The sequence below is a fragment of the Chrysochloris asiatica genome, unplaced genomic scaffold (genome assembly GCF_000296735.1).
Source record: "Chrysochloris asiatica unplaced genomic scaffold, ChrAsi1.0 scaffold00031, whole genome shotgun sequence".
Classification (NCBI taxonomy): domain Eukaryota; kingdom Metazoa; phylum Chordata; class Mammalia; order Afrosoricida; family Chrysochloridae; genus Chrysochloris; species Chrysochloris asiatica.
In genome coordinates this window covers 3,431,745-3,448,084 of record NW_006408549.1, presented here as the reverse complement: position 1 = coordinate 3,448,084, position 16,340 = coordinate 3,431,745, and the positions used below count along the sequence as shown (strand labels likewise).

The window sequence follows — 16,340 nt, the reverse complement described above, 5'->3', positions numbered from 1 at the left end:
TTTTTAAATTAGAATATTTACTTATAGAATCTTTGACCTAAGCATTTTTTCAGGTTGTGATGTATGTATATATATATGAAGTAATGAGTAAGATCAACTTATACCTTTTTATCAATTTGATATTTTACATTTATTTAGAAACATAATGAACGACGACACTCAGAGATCTAGGAGATTGTATTAAAGTTTAGTAACTGAATTCAGGGATAAATCAAACATTCTTGTTAACTGGATTTTTACCCTAACTGTTATAGGGATTTTTTTTCTTCAAGTTTTTATTGTGAATTGAGTGATAGTTTACATGGGAGAACATCAGCTTTACCCTCATCCTATCATATTGCATTTCACTGCAATGGTTGCAATCGTATTGCATTTCACTGCAATGATTACAATCTACAGGGATATTTTTAACCAGAAAAAATTCTCTTTAGTATATCCAACCCCTTTAAACCTTTCTGATATTCTAGCATTTTAAAGGTAAAACTGTCTGGGAGAACTAGTACTAGTTCATAGGCTCCAAACCAGTCTCCTTGGTAATAAAGAGTCATTCCATCCTTACGCAAGGACAGAATTATTAATGGATTGAAAACGCCTTTCTAATTTTCCATCCTCTGCTTTATTCTTAGTTGCATCGCAGAAGACACATTCCTGTAAGTGCACTGGCACACTGCATTGGAGAAAATAGCCAGGGCTCAGCACTTTGTGGACAGGCAGTCTCTCCTCATTGTCTCTACTCAGCCTCCTTTGGCCTCTCCATTTCCTCATTTATTATTAGGATGAATAAATAGAGACCAAAGAGGGCTTTCAAAGCTCCCCTGCAGATAGATGGAATGAGAAAAATGCCCAAAGGGAATTAGGATCACATTTTAGCCCTGCCTTGTCTTCGGTGGAACATCAGCTTTTTTAACTGTGCTCCCATCTGCAAAATGTCAAAGACAGTGCTGAACTATCTTCATGTAAACCAGTGAGAGTGTCGTTATGAGGCACTTTAAGTTCCCAAAGGACAGGAATAGTACTTGATGCAAACAAATGCAAAGGCCTTAGGATAAATTATAGCTTTCAACAACCATCGAGATACTTCCAGAGTACTTTCTTTGACAAGAGAAAATACAAACCAGTGTTAACTTAAAATTATTTAATGCTTTTAATCTGTTCTTTTGCTCTTAAGTGCTGTCAAGTGAGTTCCAACTGATATCCACACTTTGTAGGGTTTCTGAAGAGTGGCTGGTGGGTTTGAGCCACTGACCTTGCGGTTTGTAGTCCATTGCTTACCCTATAGCACCACACCAGGACTCCAATTCATTTAGTGTTGTTGTTGTTAAGTTCCATCAAGTCAGTTCCAACTCATATCGTTTCCAAGGAGCAGCTGGTGGGTTTGAACTGTGGTTCGCAGTCCAGTGCTGATCCGACAGCGTCATACTAGGAATCCATGCATTTAATAGACATGAATGGTACTAACTTTGAAAAAAACATGTTTTTATGTAAACATAGAAACTCACCTGAAAGGAAAACTCAACAAGACAGTGACGGTGGTTCGCTCTGGTTGGTAGGGTCACAGAAGGTTGGGATTACTGGTGGGTGTTTTTGTTGGTTTTTTTCTTCATATACTTTGCTTCCTAAATTTTCTACTATGATCATATATTAATATGGCCAATGTTTGGGTTTTTAGCTTTTTATTGTGAACTGAGTGACGGTTCACAGAGCAGACCATCGGTTTTACATTCAACTAATCATATACTTTGCTTCATTACATGGTTGTAGTCCCCTCCATGTATCAACAATTCACAGCATTGACCTCTAGTCACTTAACACTTGAATTCCTCCCTGTGTCTGTCTACCTTCATCTTTCCCCTGCTAACCTCCCTCTTGTTGTATACTGCCTTCCCTGTCACCGGGCTGATATGTGTCTACCCTCTAGCCCAAGAATAATTTTCCCTCCCCACTGCCCTGTAACCATCATAGATTGTTTGTTTAATTAAGAAAACCTTTTCTTAACTTTAAGCAACATTGTTCTCATACAACATTTTTCCTTTTGTGACTGACTAATTTCACTCAGCATAATATCTATCCTCCAGGTTCATCCATGTTGTGAGGTGTCTTCTGGATTCATCAGTATTCTTCAACACTGTGTAATATTCCACTGTGTATATGTACCAAAGTATGTTTAACCATTCTTTCACTGATGCTGTTCAGACTGCTCTCCATCTTTTTGATGTGTTTCTTGTAGACAGCATATTAAAGGATCCCATTTTCTTATCCATTCTGCTCTCTGTCTCTTGAATGGTGCATTTAATCCATTTATATATTCAGTGTAACTATCGTTATGAATCGGGCTGCAAACCACAAGGTCAGCAGTTCAAAACTACCAGCTGTTCCACGGCAGAAAGATGAGGCTTTCTGCTCCCGTAAAGATTTACGGCCTCAGAAACCCTGTACAGGGTCGCTATGAGTCGGAACCAACTCCACGGCACATAACAACAACAACAACAATCGATAGATATGAACTGATTGCTGTCATTTTGCTGTGGGTCTTTTTGTGTGTGTGTGCATGTGTGTGTGTGTGTGGTGCTACTGGCTTCTTTTTCCACATAATTTTCTTTTTCCACAAAATTAACAAAAGTTAATTGGTTACAGGGCAGTGGGGAGGGAAAATTATTCTTGGGCTAGAGGGTAAACACATAAGAGCAAAGTTAACAAAAGTTAATTTTGTTTGTGGGTTTTCTTTTCATTTTAATTTCTGTTGTGTTGATGCTTACTGAATCTTTATGATTTTCTACTATTTTTATTTTTTTGTACAGGTGTATTATTTTTATTTGGGGATACCCTGTAATTTATTAATTTTCCCGCATTTAGAACAGTCTGTTTTATCTTGAAATTTTCTACTGTGATTATATATTAATACTGCCAATGTTTTAATAATTCATTTTTTAATTGTTGCAAAATATGAATAGCGTATAGCTTGCTATTTTAACCATTTTTAGTGTACTTTTTAATGGCATTAATTATACTAATGGTTTTGTGCTACCACTATGCAGTTCCAAACCTTTTTTTATCACCCCAAGTAGAAAATCAATACCTTTTAAGAAAGAATTGTCCATTTCTCCCATTCCCTAGCTCCTGGTAAGCACAAATCCACTTTCTGTCTCTGCATTTGCCTATTCTATGTATATCATCTAATGGGATAATATAATATTTGTCCTTTCATGTCTGGATTATTGTATTTCACATAATGTTTTCAAGGTTTACCCAGGTTGTAGCGTGTATCAGAATTTCATATCTCTCTGATGTTGCTGTTGTTGTTAAGTGCCTTTTGCTGTAATCATTATGGGAACTGAATGCCGGGTCTTTCTCCAACAAAGCTGCTGGGGGTTCGAACTACAGACCTTTTAGTTAGCAGCCGAGTGATTAACTATTACATCACTCAAACTCCTGGCTTATGATTTCATGTTGAATCGTGGGTGGGTTCTTTTGTTTTTATTGTTATGTGATGTCAAATCTATTTGTTGTTATGTGATGTCAAATCCAACACACAGCGACCCTATGGAGCGGCTGGTGAGCTTGTACTACCGACCTTGTGGTTCAAACCGACCTTGCAGGCCAACGCATTAGCCCACAGCATCATACAGTTGAATAATACCCCATTGTACAGATAATAGAGGCTCTGCGTGGCACAAACAGTTCCCATGCGAGGTTGCTAACCTCAAAGTTGGAGGTGTGAGTCCACTCAGAAGAAAAGTTTATTGATCTACTTTCTAAAAACGAGCCATGGAGCATAATCCATGGGTTGCCACAGTCAGAGTCAACTCAACTGGTTACGAATAGACCACACTTTGTTTATTCGTTCATCTGTTGATAGGCGTCTGTGTCATTTCCCCTCACATTTTGGCTATTGTGAATTGAAGAGTTATTTTTAAAAGAGGTATGGGCCCTTTGTTGCACTGGAGGGTGTGCTACCTTCTTCAGAGTTACATTCTTATGGTGCAACCCTTGCCTCAGTCCAGGATCTGTGTGCCGTGGAGGACCATGCCTGTGAACAGCTCTGTGTGAATGTGCCAGGCTCCTTCGTTTGCCAGTGCTACAGCGGCTACACTCTGGCTGAGGATGGGAAGAAGTGTGAGGGTGAGTATTCCCTCCTGCCTCACTTGGTGAGGAACGACAAGTTAAGCATGGGAATTGGGGATGGGGCAGGGGGGTTAAGGGGGTGGGGGCTCAGCATGTACCTCCCACATATGAAGTTATTTTCCTTTGGGCTTCAAGAAAGGGATCAGTTCTCTGGCCTAGTATTTAATCAGATCTTGATCTTTAAAGATTTTGTTTATGGCTTACGTCAGCATCTTCTCATTGTGAGTGCTCAGGAAAAAAGCATATTTATGTAGTTTTTATCTTGCCTAGACGTGCGTCTGGTGAAAGGAGATGGGGACAGGGTTCTTATGATTCAATAGTGAGTAATTGTTATCATGACTAATTGCGATTGGCAAAACTGTAAAGGTAGAATTTGTGTAACACAAAGAGGGGAGTAGTTAATCTTACATTCCAGGAACAGAGGGGCCCTAGGACCATCAAGAGGGAAGAGCATGAGCAGAATGTGGGATCCTAACCAGAGAAGCAGTAATACCAGAGATGGAGGCAGAGGTGATGGCATAGAAAGACAGAGCATCTGAGGACTGTAGACTCATGGCAAAAGAAAGGCCGTGTGCTGGTGGGCAGGAGGCTGGCTTGCAAAATGTGCCCTTTGGTTGTTTAAATGAACATCTATTTCTCCATGTTTTATTTATGTCAAAAAAAGAAAGAAAGAAGAAACACAGGCAAATACTGTTAACTGATTGTACATGGAGGGGATTATAATCATTAATCATTTCAGTGAAACAAGATATGATAGGTTGAGTGCAAAACTGATGTTTTTCCATGTAAACTATCACTCAATTCACAATAAAATCTTTTTTTAAAAAAAGCATATTTATGATGCTGTTGTTTTAAGTGCTGTTGAGTCAGTTCTGACTCATAGTGACCCTGTATAAGTTTCCGAGGAGCAGCTGAGGAGATTGAACCTCCAGCCTTTCAGTCAAATTGACCTTGTGGGCCAGTGCTTATCCTACAGCACCACAACAGGACTGAGTGCTGTGGTTAATGCGCTGGATTTCAAAGTAATTTGAAGCACAAGGTCGGTGGTTCAAGCTCACCAGCCACTCCTCAGAAACCCTATATAGGGTCACTATGGGTCAGAATTGACTTGAAGGCACTTAACAACAACAACATAGATATAATAGTTCACACCGGTGGTGCTGTGGGTTAGGTTTTGGGTTACTAACGGCAAGGTCCACAATTGAAACATTTTATTGTGAATTGAGTGAAGGCGAACAGAGCAGATATTCAGGCAGTCCTCCGAAGAAAAGATGAGACTGTCTGCTCTCGTAAAAGATTTACAGTCTCGGAAACCCTAGACAGGCTTGCTGTGAGTCAGAATGGACTCAATAACAGTGGGTTTGTTTTTTTGTTTTCACATCACTTGAAAAGCACTGGGTGAATTTCCATCAAATTGGGAGGGTATGTTTAAGGTGGTCCACATGTTATACCTGAAATTCACTTGGTTGTGGGCTGGTTACTGAATGTCACATCTAAGAAAAATAAGGAGCCTTCCTCCCAAGTACTGTACTTGCAACTCAGTGAGAGGCCCAGGTGACCGCCTGATATTAAGAGTCCAGCTGTATGTAATGAGATATACCACAGTCAGAAAAAACAAGTGGTTTCAAATGTAAACATCTCAAGGACAGTCCTTGCAACTTCAGGTACCAACTTGCAGTCCCTTGGTCATCTCCACATTGCATGACTGGCCAGGACAAGAGGCAGGAGAGCTGGGCTGCCACCGATGTCTTCAGTGACAGTGGCTTTCCTCATACCTGTAGAGCAGGCCAGCAAATCCCTAATTGTGGCATCCACTTTGTCAAGAAAGTCCTTTAATCTTGCGTAGTCTCATTTGTCCTTCCACCAATAAACAGCCTCAGTTTTCTCATCATTAATGTGGATATAATAATAATAATAAAACATTATTATTATAGTAAATGCCTAATATGTAGTACATATATTGTTGTTGTTGTTTTTTATGGTCGTGGAGTCAGTTCCAACTCATAGCGACCCTGTACAGGGTTTCCAAGGCTGTAAATCTTTACGGGAGCAGAAAGCCTCATCTTTCTCCTGCGAAACAGCTGGTAGTTTCGAACTGCTGGCCTTGAGGTTAGCAGCCCAATTCATAACTACTATGCTACCAGAGCTCCTTAAACAATGGAACTAGAAAGGATAAAATTCAGGGGAATGAAAAGACAAGAAGGAGAAAAAAAAAAACCCACGTGCAACTGTTGAACCTGGAGAGGAGAAAACTCAGGGGATAGTGAGCAGAGGTCAGCCTGCCAAGAAGTTCACAATTTGAGTACAGGAGGGATATGACAGTGGAGTTCCTGGTCTTAGGGAGAGTTTCTGTAGAACACTGTGTTATCTATGTTCAGGACACTCAATCCGGAAGTAGCTCGTGGAGGCCCTTATTGGAGCTGGTTTCAGTGTCTGTTAGGACCACAGGGCATCCATGGGCAGGGTGGCTGGCTCTGAGGGTTTCTGCTAGACTAATCCTGGTCTGGTCGTTCTGCAGGTTCTGTAGGTCTGGAGCTGAGCCCGCCTTAATCCAGGAACCAATGCAGTGCAGCCAGCCCCCACCTCACATTGGTGTGCTTACAACCACACATCTTTGAATTCCTGAAGAGCAGAGTCTGTGCTGGGCGTGGGTGAGGTGGGAGGTGGCCACACTGCTGGTCACCATGGGATTATGGAGAAGAAGCAGGAATTGTACCTTACCTATCTCTTGTATAAATCTGCTCTGTCAGACCATCTTCTGTCACCAAAACTGCTCACATAAGTTCAACATTGGCCGGCCGTTCACCAATCAGTCTTCCTTGCTCACTGTCCACAGTGTTCAGTCTCTCCTCACAGCTAGCACTCAATCCACATCTCTAATGTGTCCTCTGAGGTTCAGATTTCTAGGATTGTCCTATGTGTCTGTTTCATTTGGCCTCTCTTATCTCTGTTGTAGAAGGATATGTAGTATGTCTGTCTAGTCGCCATCTTACCCCTCCCTGTTTTTGTTTCCATTCCACCTTATTTTCCTACCCTTCTGAATTTTGTTCTTAAATAAGTACTGTCCTTTAGAACTTGAATGGTTGGCCATTCCATGATTAGCATAGTCTACAGGGTCATTATGAGTTGGAACCGACTCCACGGCACACCACCACCACCACTAGTGTTATTGTCCTCACTATAACCCTATCTACTGTTTGGCTAAAAATTCAGTGACAAGGGTATGTTCAGTTCCAGACCTGAATCACTCTTTATAGTACAAATTCACTGTTGCATCCAGGTAATAAAGGGTGGGTGGGTTGCCTACTAACTAAGTGTCCTCTTTTCACTTTCTTTATTTTTTTTTTTTTTTTAAGTTTTAGTTGTGAATTCAGTGAAAGTTTACAGGGCAGATCATCAGTTTTACATTCAACAAATCATATGCTTTGTTTCATTACAATGATTATAATCCTCTCCATGTACCATTAGTTAGCAGTATTTCTCTATTCATTTTAGCTCTTTTTAAAAAAAAAACAAAAAACACTCAGACATATATAATAATTTAAACCACCAAAGGGCATAATATGCAAGTCTGCCTCCTGGCCACCAGCTCTCAGTCCCTCTCTTCCCATGAATCTAGAGTCCTCAGCTGCTCCCCCTCTCCATGTCCCCATCTCAGCCTTCATCTCTGGTGTCGCTGCTTCTCTGGATAAGGCCTCTCATTCTGCTTGTGCTCTTCTCCCTTGATGGTCCTAGGGTCATCTGTTTCTGGACTAACCACTCCTCGGTTTTTGTTTAAAAAAAAAACTTCTACCTTTACAATTGTGACAGTTGCAATTAGTCATGATAACAATTACTCACTATTGACGCAAAAGAATCTTATCCCCATCTCTTTTTACCAGGCCTGTTTAGACAAGATGAGAAGTGTTCATTGGGGGCTCTATCTTCCCAAGCATACTCTTAAACTCCCTCTTGAAACCTTGTAAGCCAGTCATTTCGAGCCTTTATCACCCCGTCATTTTAGGTAGCCAATGTCTAAGTTGCCCGTCCCTATCTACCCTGTGTATAGAGGGGATAGCATTGATACTTCATGTGAAGACTCCTTCCCTCTCTGTTGGTATTTTGAGCTACTACCTCCATGAGTATAGGTCCAGTTCATCAAATCGTAGCAATTTACTCTCATTTCCTTTATCAAAAATTATTTTTTTTTAAATCTTCCTCTAGTTGAGTTCTGATTATTATCCATCAAGTCTAGGTCCCACTTTCACGTGAGTTGAGTCTCTGTATTTGTGACCCAGCAGCTGTCATCGAAGTTGTATTATTTTCTATCCCAAACTACACTTTTAAAAGATTATCTGTCTCTGTCTTGGAGGGTGAATTTTCTGCTGGATTTTCTCAACTTGTGCTTACCTATTGCCTTGTATTTATAGGTAACTTTGGTTTTGTTTGCATCTTATCTGTCCGATCATATTGTAACTACTGGAGGTCAGAGACCACGTGTACTTTTTTATTCTTTACAGAGTGGACTCATAGGTTTCCTGAGTCATTAATTATAATCTCAAGGATTTCTGATTATTTTAATGTTTTCCCCTTGAATGATGTTTAAATGACAAAGTAAATTTTTGCTTAATTAAAAAAAAATTGAAAAGATGAGAATACAGATGCATACAAAATTAAAATAAGAAAATTCTACTTCCTGGATATATGCCCTGCTAAAAAAATTCACCTCTTCTCCCTGCCTTTCTTGAAACACTTGTCTTAGTTATCTAGTGTTACTGTACCCCACTCTTTTGTCAGTTTGTCGTACTGTGGTGATTTGTGTGTTGCTATGACACTGGAAGCTATACCACGGGTGTTTTAAATACGAGCAGCGTCACCCTGGGAGGACGGGTTTCAGATGAGCTTCCAGACAAAGACAGACTAGGAAGAAGGAGAGACGGACTACCTCTGAATATTTAATCACTGAAAACCTTATGAATAGCAGTGAAACACTGTCAGCATCAGAATACTGAATATTGAAACATGACGAAGAGCACCAGAATATTTTCAGATGTAGTGCTGGAAGATGAACCCCTCAGGCTGGAAGGCACTCAAAATGCAACTGGGGAAGAAATGCCTTCTCAAAGTAGAGTTGACCATGATGATGCGAATGGAGTAAAGCCTCCGGGACCTTCATTTTCTGATGGGGCACAACCCAAAATGAGGAGAAACAGCTGTAAAAATCCGTTAACAATTAGAACATGTCATGTAAGAAGTATGAATCTAGAAAAACTGGAAATTGTGAAAAATTGAAATAGAATATTTAAACATAGATATCCTAGGCATTAATGAGCTGAAATGGACTGGTATTGGACATTTTGAATCTGACAGTCACGTGGTTTACTATGCCAGGAGTGACAAATTGAAGAGGCATGATGTTGCATTCAGTATCAAAAGAACATATCAAGATCTGTCATGAGGTACAACGCTTTCTGTAACAGGATAATACCCATGCATGTATAAGACCAGTTAATACCGCTATTATTCAAATTTACGCACCAACCACTAAAGCCAGTGATGATGATATTGAAAAATTCTGTGAGCGTCTTCAGTTTGAAATCGATCAAACATGCAATCAAGATGAGTTAATAATTATTGGCGATTGGAACGCAAAGGTTGGAAACAAAGAGGGAGGATCAGGAGTTGGAAAATATGGCCTTGGTGATAGAAACAATGCTGCATATTACATGATAGAATTTTTCGAGACCAACGATTTGTTCATTGCAGATACCTGTTTTCAACAACATAAAAGACAGCTATACACATGGACCTCACCAGATGTACATTAGGCTACTGATAAATATTAGTTAATTTGAATTTTCTAATCCTTTATGATTTTTTGTCTTATTTTTAAAACCTTTTTTATGATCCCTTGTATTTATTAAAATGTCACATGTATGGTATATTTAAATAATTATGCTGTGGTCTCTACCCAGAGTGATAATTCTGCATAAGGTAAGGATTTAGCTTGGTATTGTGGCTGTCTTCAAAATGCACTCCATACTCTGCTCTATCTAATACCTCAGTGAGGGAGGGGTGTATGATTTTTAAGTTGGGGACAAGAAATGACAGGACCCATTTTTGTACTGAAAGGTCAGAGTTTTAATTCATCAGCCAAGTCCTCATATTTGAAGCATGATTTACCCTCCAGATGTTAAGTTTTGGATCTCTCCAAAACTTTTTGTTGTCAAGACTGATGTTAGAAAACTCTGTCCCTGTGTTTTTAAATACTGCGTATAGAAATCCAGTCTTGCCTTGGGGATGAGGGGCTTTGTGAGTCTGACTTTGTTTATGTGTCTGATATGTGCTCCAGGAGCCCTGGTGGCACAGTGGTTAAGCACTCAGCTGCTACCCAAAAAGTTGGCAGTTCAAACCCACCAGCCACTCTGTGAGAGAAAGATGTGGCTGTGTTGGCTTCTGTAAAAATTGCAGCCATGAAGCCTATAGGGCAGCTTTACCTGTAGGGTCACTGTGAGTCGGAATTAACTCAATGGGTCTTACAGGAATCCGTGCTCAGGAAGTAAATTGATTTTACCAGTTCTCTAAACAAATTTGAGTTTTCTTACATCTCCATCCTCAAATGTTAAAATTCAAATGTATCCTATAAAGTCTTGGACTGTGACCAGATTATAAATCAGAAACTGCCAGTCTCGGGTTTTAATATCTTGCACCCAAGTATCATTTATCGTAGGAGACGGCTAAAATGACTTCTCACAAGTTGATCAAAGACTAAATGGGGCAAACTGGCTTCAAGCTCACTTTGTGATCAGGAGAGCTGGAGAAAAACAACTAGGAAATTACTCTTCCCATTTGTAAAGGAACATGTAGAGATTTCAGGCAAAGACGTCGGAGAATGGATTAGGTGGAAATATATGCCACCTTGAGACAAATAGAGACATTGCTACATAGATGGCCTCCATACATCTGCCCCTCAATTTAGGCCTCCCTTTTTATGAATACAATTTTGCAACTAAGGGAGGTATGCTAAGAACTCAAAACATGCAGCAAAGGATGTCAGAGTTGAATGGACTGGCTTACCCAGTTACCATTGAGTTGACTCTTACTCATGGCAACCTCATGTGTGTCAGAGTAGAACTATGTTTCAGTGGCTGATTTTTTAGAAGCAGATCTTCTCAGGTCTGTCTTTTGAGGCAGCTCTGAGTGGACTTGAACTGCCAACCTTTCCTTTAGCATATTAACGATTGCACCAGGGACTCCAATAGACTGGCTACTTGACCTAAAAACCCTTTAGGCGCCTCATGTCTAGCCGCTGCACTGTGGGCTTCCTCTGCCATCTCCAGAGTCTTGGCAGTTACGCTGTGGGCAGTTCTCAACTAAACGTGAGATTTGTCACCTTTTAATTGGAAAGGCCAGGGTTCTCAGGGCATGGGAACCCTGGAATCCTACCTTTCCCATCGCCTCTCATCCACTCAGTTCCCCCAGAGAGCTGTGCATGTAAAAACAAAACCAGAGTGAGAATAAAGTTTGGGAGAAGCCAGCTTATCGAATGAAATTGGGCCTGTGGTTGGTTGTTAAATGGAAAAAGCCATTCAAAAAGGGGAATCATAAAAAACTTCATATCCTAACCATTTTGTTTTTATTTTAAAACACTAGTGTACATTTAGTAAGAAATCCATAGGTCTGGTAGCGTAGTGGTTACAAATCGGGCTGCAAACCTCAAGGTCAGCAGTTCAAAACTACCAGCTGTTCCACGGGAGAAAGTTAAGGCTTTCTGCTCCCATAAAGATTTTGTTGTTGTTGTTGTTAGATGCCATCGAGTCAGTACCGACTCATAGCGACCTCATGCACAGCAGAACGAAACACTGCCCAATCCTGGGCCAACCTTACTATTGTTGCCCCACTTGAACCCATTGATGCTGCCACTTGGCCAATCCATCTTGCTGGGGGTCTTCCTCTTTTTCTCTGACCCTCCAGTTTACCAAACATGATATCCTTCTCCAGTGACTGGTCCCTTCTGACAATATGTCCAAAGTATGAGAGACGAAGTTTGGCCACCTTGGCCTCCAAGGATCACTCTGGCTGGACTTCTTCCAACACAGATCTATTGGTTCTAAGGAAGACCATACAAGAATTGATGCTTTTAAGTTATGGTGTTGGAGGAGAATATTGAAAGTGTCATGGGCCGCCTATAGAACCGTAAAGATTTACAGCCTTGGAAACCCTGTACAGGGTTGCTATGAGTCACATTCAACTCCACGGCACATAACCACCACTGCCACCATGTTGATTTACAGACAAAGATGTGATGTTTCAACATTTTTCTTTCCCAAACCATAATGTCTTGTCTACGATTTTCAGTCGGGATCCTTTAAATTGGAGCAAAGATTTGAAGACTTCTGTCAAACAACCTACAGACAGAAGAATCCTTGAAAATTTTTATGGTATTTTTTCCCCAATCAGTGACACTTTTTTCATCTATGACTGGCTCTCCAGCATTGACTGACAAATGACCTTAATAGAGTCTTTCCAAAGCATTCAACTTAGTTTTTTTTTTTAAAGACTCAATTTCTTTTGGGGCTTATATTTCATTGGTTTTCATAATATTTAATAATATTATTTACTACGGACCTTGCAGTTAGCTCCTCAGTGCTTAACGTACTATAAGACCCACCAGAGCTCCTTATTGTTAAAACACAGCCTCCACACCTAGAGTTTCTGATCCCACAGATCAATGGTACCCATTGCCATTGGTCCATTGTGACTAATATTAACTCTATAGAACCAAGTAGAAGTGCCCCATAGGGCTTTCAGGACTGTGATTTTTACTGAAGCAGACTTCCACAGCTTTCTCCTGTAGAGTAGCTGGTGAATTCAAACTGCTGACCTTTTGGTTGGTGATAGAGTGCTTAGCCACTGCGCCACTAGTGCTCCTTAGGTCAATGGTTTTTTGTTGTTGTTAAACGCCGTCGAGTTGGTTCCGCCCCATAGCGACCCTTTATGGGGTTTCCGAGGAATAACTGGTGAGCTTGAAACCCCGACCTGTGGTTCAAACCGACTTTGCGGTCCAGCATATTAACCGAGAATTTGTTATTTCTAATAGGTTCTCGAGTGAGGTTGATGCTCACTTTGAGAACAGTCTGCCTACAACTCAGTCCGTGGGAGAACATCACAGAATGCAAGTTCCCCACTGAGCTAGAACAGTTAACATGCTCAATAGTCCCAGTTTTCAGAGAGAATAAAAAGCATTGATGGACCAAGAGGTGTGTAAGTAGAAGTCAGTTAAAAGAGCTTCATCTCTACGACTTTTCAAACACCTGAGCCAACAGCGGATGCTCTATTCTCAATCACTGTAGAAAAAGAGTATGGGGCTTAGACTTGAGGCCTAAGCAAAGCCTCCAGCCTCTTTCCAGTTTACATTTTGGGGTCAGGATACTCAGGTGTCCTCTGAGAGACAGAGATGGCTGAGCTCACAATGAGAAAGTTCAAGAGAAGAGGAGTCTGGTTTTTTGCCTTTTAGGTACAACACACGGCCTCCTCATCACTGTGGCACTGCCTGTGTCTGAGAACTTTGAAATCAAATTGGCAAATTCCTCTCTTTGTAGGAGGTACTAAGAAGTAGGTGTCCAAGATAGACCTGAATGATGGAAGGTAGAAAGTATATATAGTCAAACGTCTAAATCAGGGATTGAGGGATTTTTAAACTGGCAGGTCAAGAGAGATTTTCAAGATGGTGGACATGAGGAGGTTGAGGTGGAGAGTGAGGACTGCTCATACGAGCCTCAGTGGATCACAGCATGACCAACTTCTGTGACACTCAGACTAGGGCGTGTGCCAGGGCTTGATGTTCTTTGATCCTAATACCATCAGTGTCACGATTAGTTCTATTAATGATCCATTGTTTGTTTCAATAATTGAAGATTTTTTATTTTATGTACAAAGAACTAACATCATTTCTTTTGTTGGGTAGACACCTTGGTTAATCCATTCAAGGAAAGTCATTTAGTCTAACTTGATGAAGGCTGTATGTTTCTTGTATATGTGGAAACACAGCACATATTGAAGCTGTGTTTTTGGATCAGACCATGTGTATTTGAACACATGTGCAAAGAGCAGGAACCCTGGCCAAATTATCCTTCCTGGTAGCTGCAGTAGAGCTGCTGGTGACTCAGTGTGCTTTGAGGGAGACACAAAGGCAAAAAGCAATCCATTGGTTGTTTTTTATTGTTCTGTTTTTTTGTAACTTTTTATTGTGAATTGAGTGAAGGTTTACAGAGTACATCATCAGTGTCACCATCAACAAAACATGTACTTGTTTTATCTTCATCTTTATAATTCCCTTCACGCAACAACAGTTATCCTACTTCCTCATGTAGTTCCAATTTCCATTCCATTCCTCTGCCCCTCTCTTTGTAACTTTGTCCTTAGGCAAATGTTGCCCTTTTGATCTTAACCATTCCATGGTGATCATACTTTACAAGTGTTGTTGTCCCCCACTATATACTTATCTACTGCTTGGCTGAAAGTGGAGCCCCGAGGGTGAATTCAGTTACAGACCTGGAGGATGGTTGAAGGTCATAGTCTCGGGTTCCTCCAGTCTCTTTCTGACCAGTAATCCCAGACCTTTTCTTTTCCTTTTTTGAGTTTTGTTCCACATTTTCTCCCACTCTATCCATGCCCTTCTAATATGATCCCTTTCAAAGCTGTTGGTGGTTGTTGGTGGTTATGTGCCGTGGAGTCAATTCCGACTCATAGCGACCCTGTACAGGGTTTCCAAGGCTGTAAATCTTTATGGGAGCAGAAAGCCTCATCTTTCTCCCGGCGGAACAGCTGGTAGTTTCAAACTGCTGACCTTGTGGTTGGCAGCCCGATTCATAACCACTATGCTACCAAGAGGTCCTTGTAGCCAGGCACCAACTAGTTCTTCTGGTTTCAGAGTAATGGTGATTGATGTTCACCAGCTCTGTTGGTCTATTGTAATAGGTGATTTCAAGCATCTTCAGTTGTCATCACTTTTCTTTCTTCCACACATGGATAGACCAATAAGTTGCACCTTACCTGACCGCTCATGAGCTTTTATCAGATTCTACTCACCAAAATAGGATGTAGAACATCGTCTTTGTGGTTTATGTTACGCCAATTGACCATGGTATCCCCTGAGACTATGGTCCTGATCCCCCAGGTCCAGCAACTCATTGCCTTAAGATGTTTGATAACACCTAAGAAGTTTTCATCATTTTGCCCCCTGTATGCTCCACCACATTCATAGTAATGTTCGCAGGTTAGTATAAATATCCATGGAGTCCTAGTGTGGTACCGTGGGTTAACGTGCCAGACTACAAAGTTGTTTGAACTGTAAGGTTGACGGTTCAAGCTCACCATCGCTCCTTGGAAACCCTGTATAGGGTCACTATGGGTCGGATCCGACGGGACAGCACTTAACAACAACAACAACATAAATACCCATATGCAAATATTCTCTTTCAGACTCTTCTACATTTGCGGGAATACTCCCTCTGTTTCTCCCCTACTCTTTCAGCCTGTGTTTCTGTCCATGTATCTACCTACAGGGTTGTATAAAACAATTTACCTCTATCCCCTTTAATCCTTGCATACCTCCTTATGCCTTCACCTGTCTTTGTCATTCTTCTGTCAACCTCCCTCTTCTTGGATATTGCCTTCCCCATCATCTGAGCTAAATGTGTCTACCCTCTACCCAGTGAATTACTCTCCCTTTCCACTCACCCCTGACAACCATCAAAGAATATTTCTTTTAGCATGAAAACCTTTTCTTGAGTTTTTATAATAGTGGTTTCATACAATATTTGTTCTTTTGTGATTGACTAATTTCACTCAGCATAATGTCCTCCAGACCCATCCATATTATGAAGTATTTTGCAGATCCATTGTTATTCTTCAGTGTTGCATTGTATTCCATTGTGTGTATGTACCAAAGTTTATTTATCCATTCTTCCATTGATGGGCATTTATGCCATCACCATCTTTCTGCTATTGTGAATAGTGTTGTGATGAATGTCAGTATGCTTATAACTACGTCTCATTGGTCTAATGTCTTGTGGACATACACCAAGTAGAGGGATTACTGGGTTATACGGTGGTATGTCTACTTCCAACTTTCTGAGGAAGCGCTATACTGTTTTCTACAGTGGTTGGCATCATTTTACAGTCCTACCAGCAAGATCCACTGTTTTTCTGGGGGGTTTTCCATTGTTTTTTTTTTT

The 16,340-nt window shown here is 40.8% G+C and overlaps 1 protein-coding gene across 2 annotated transcripts in view; it reads left to right on the top strand.

Moving 5' to 3' along the window:
* The window catches only part of MATN2 (matrilin 2), a 248,589-nt gene that overhangs the window by 128,722 nt on the left and 103,527 nt on the right, over nucleotides 1–16,340 (top strand). For both annotated transcript variants that reach the window (XM_006859193.1, XM_006859194.1), the window contains exon 4: nucleotides 3,997–4,119. In XM_006859193.1, the coding sequence (XP_006859255.1) occupies nucleotides 3,997–4,119 (123 nt within the window). The remainder of the gene's footprint in view (nucleotides 1–3,996; nucleotides 4,120–16,340) is intronic.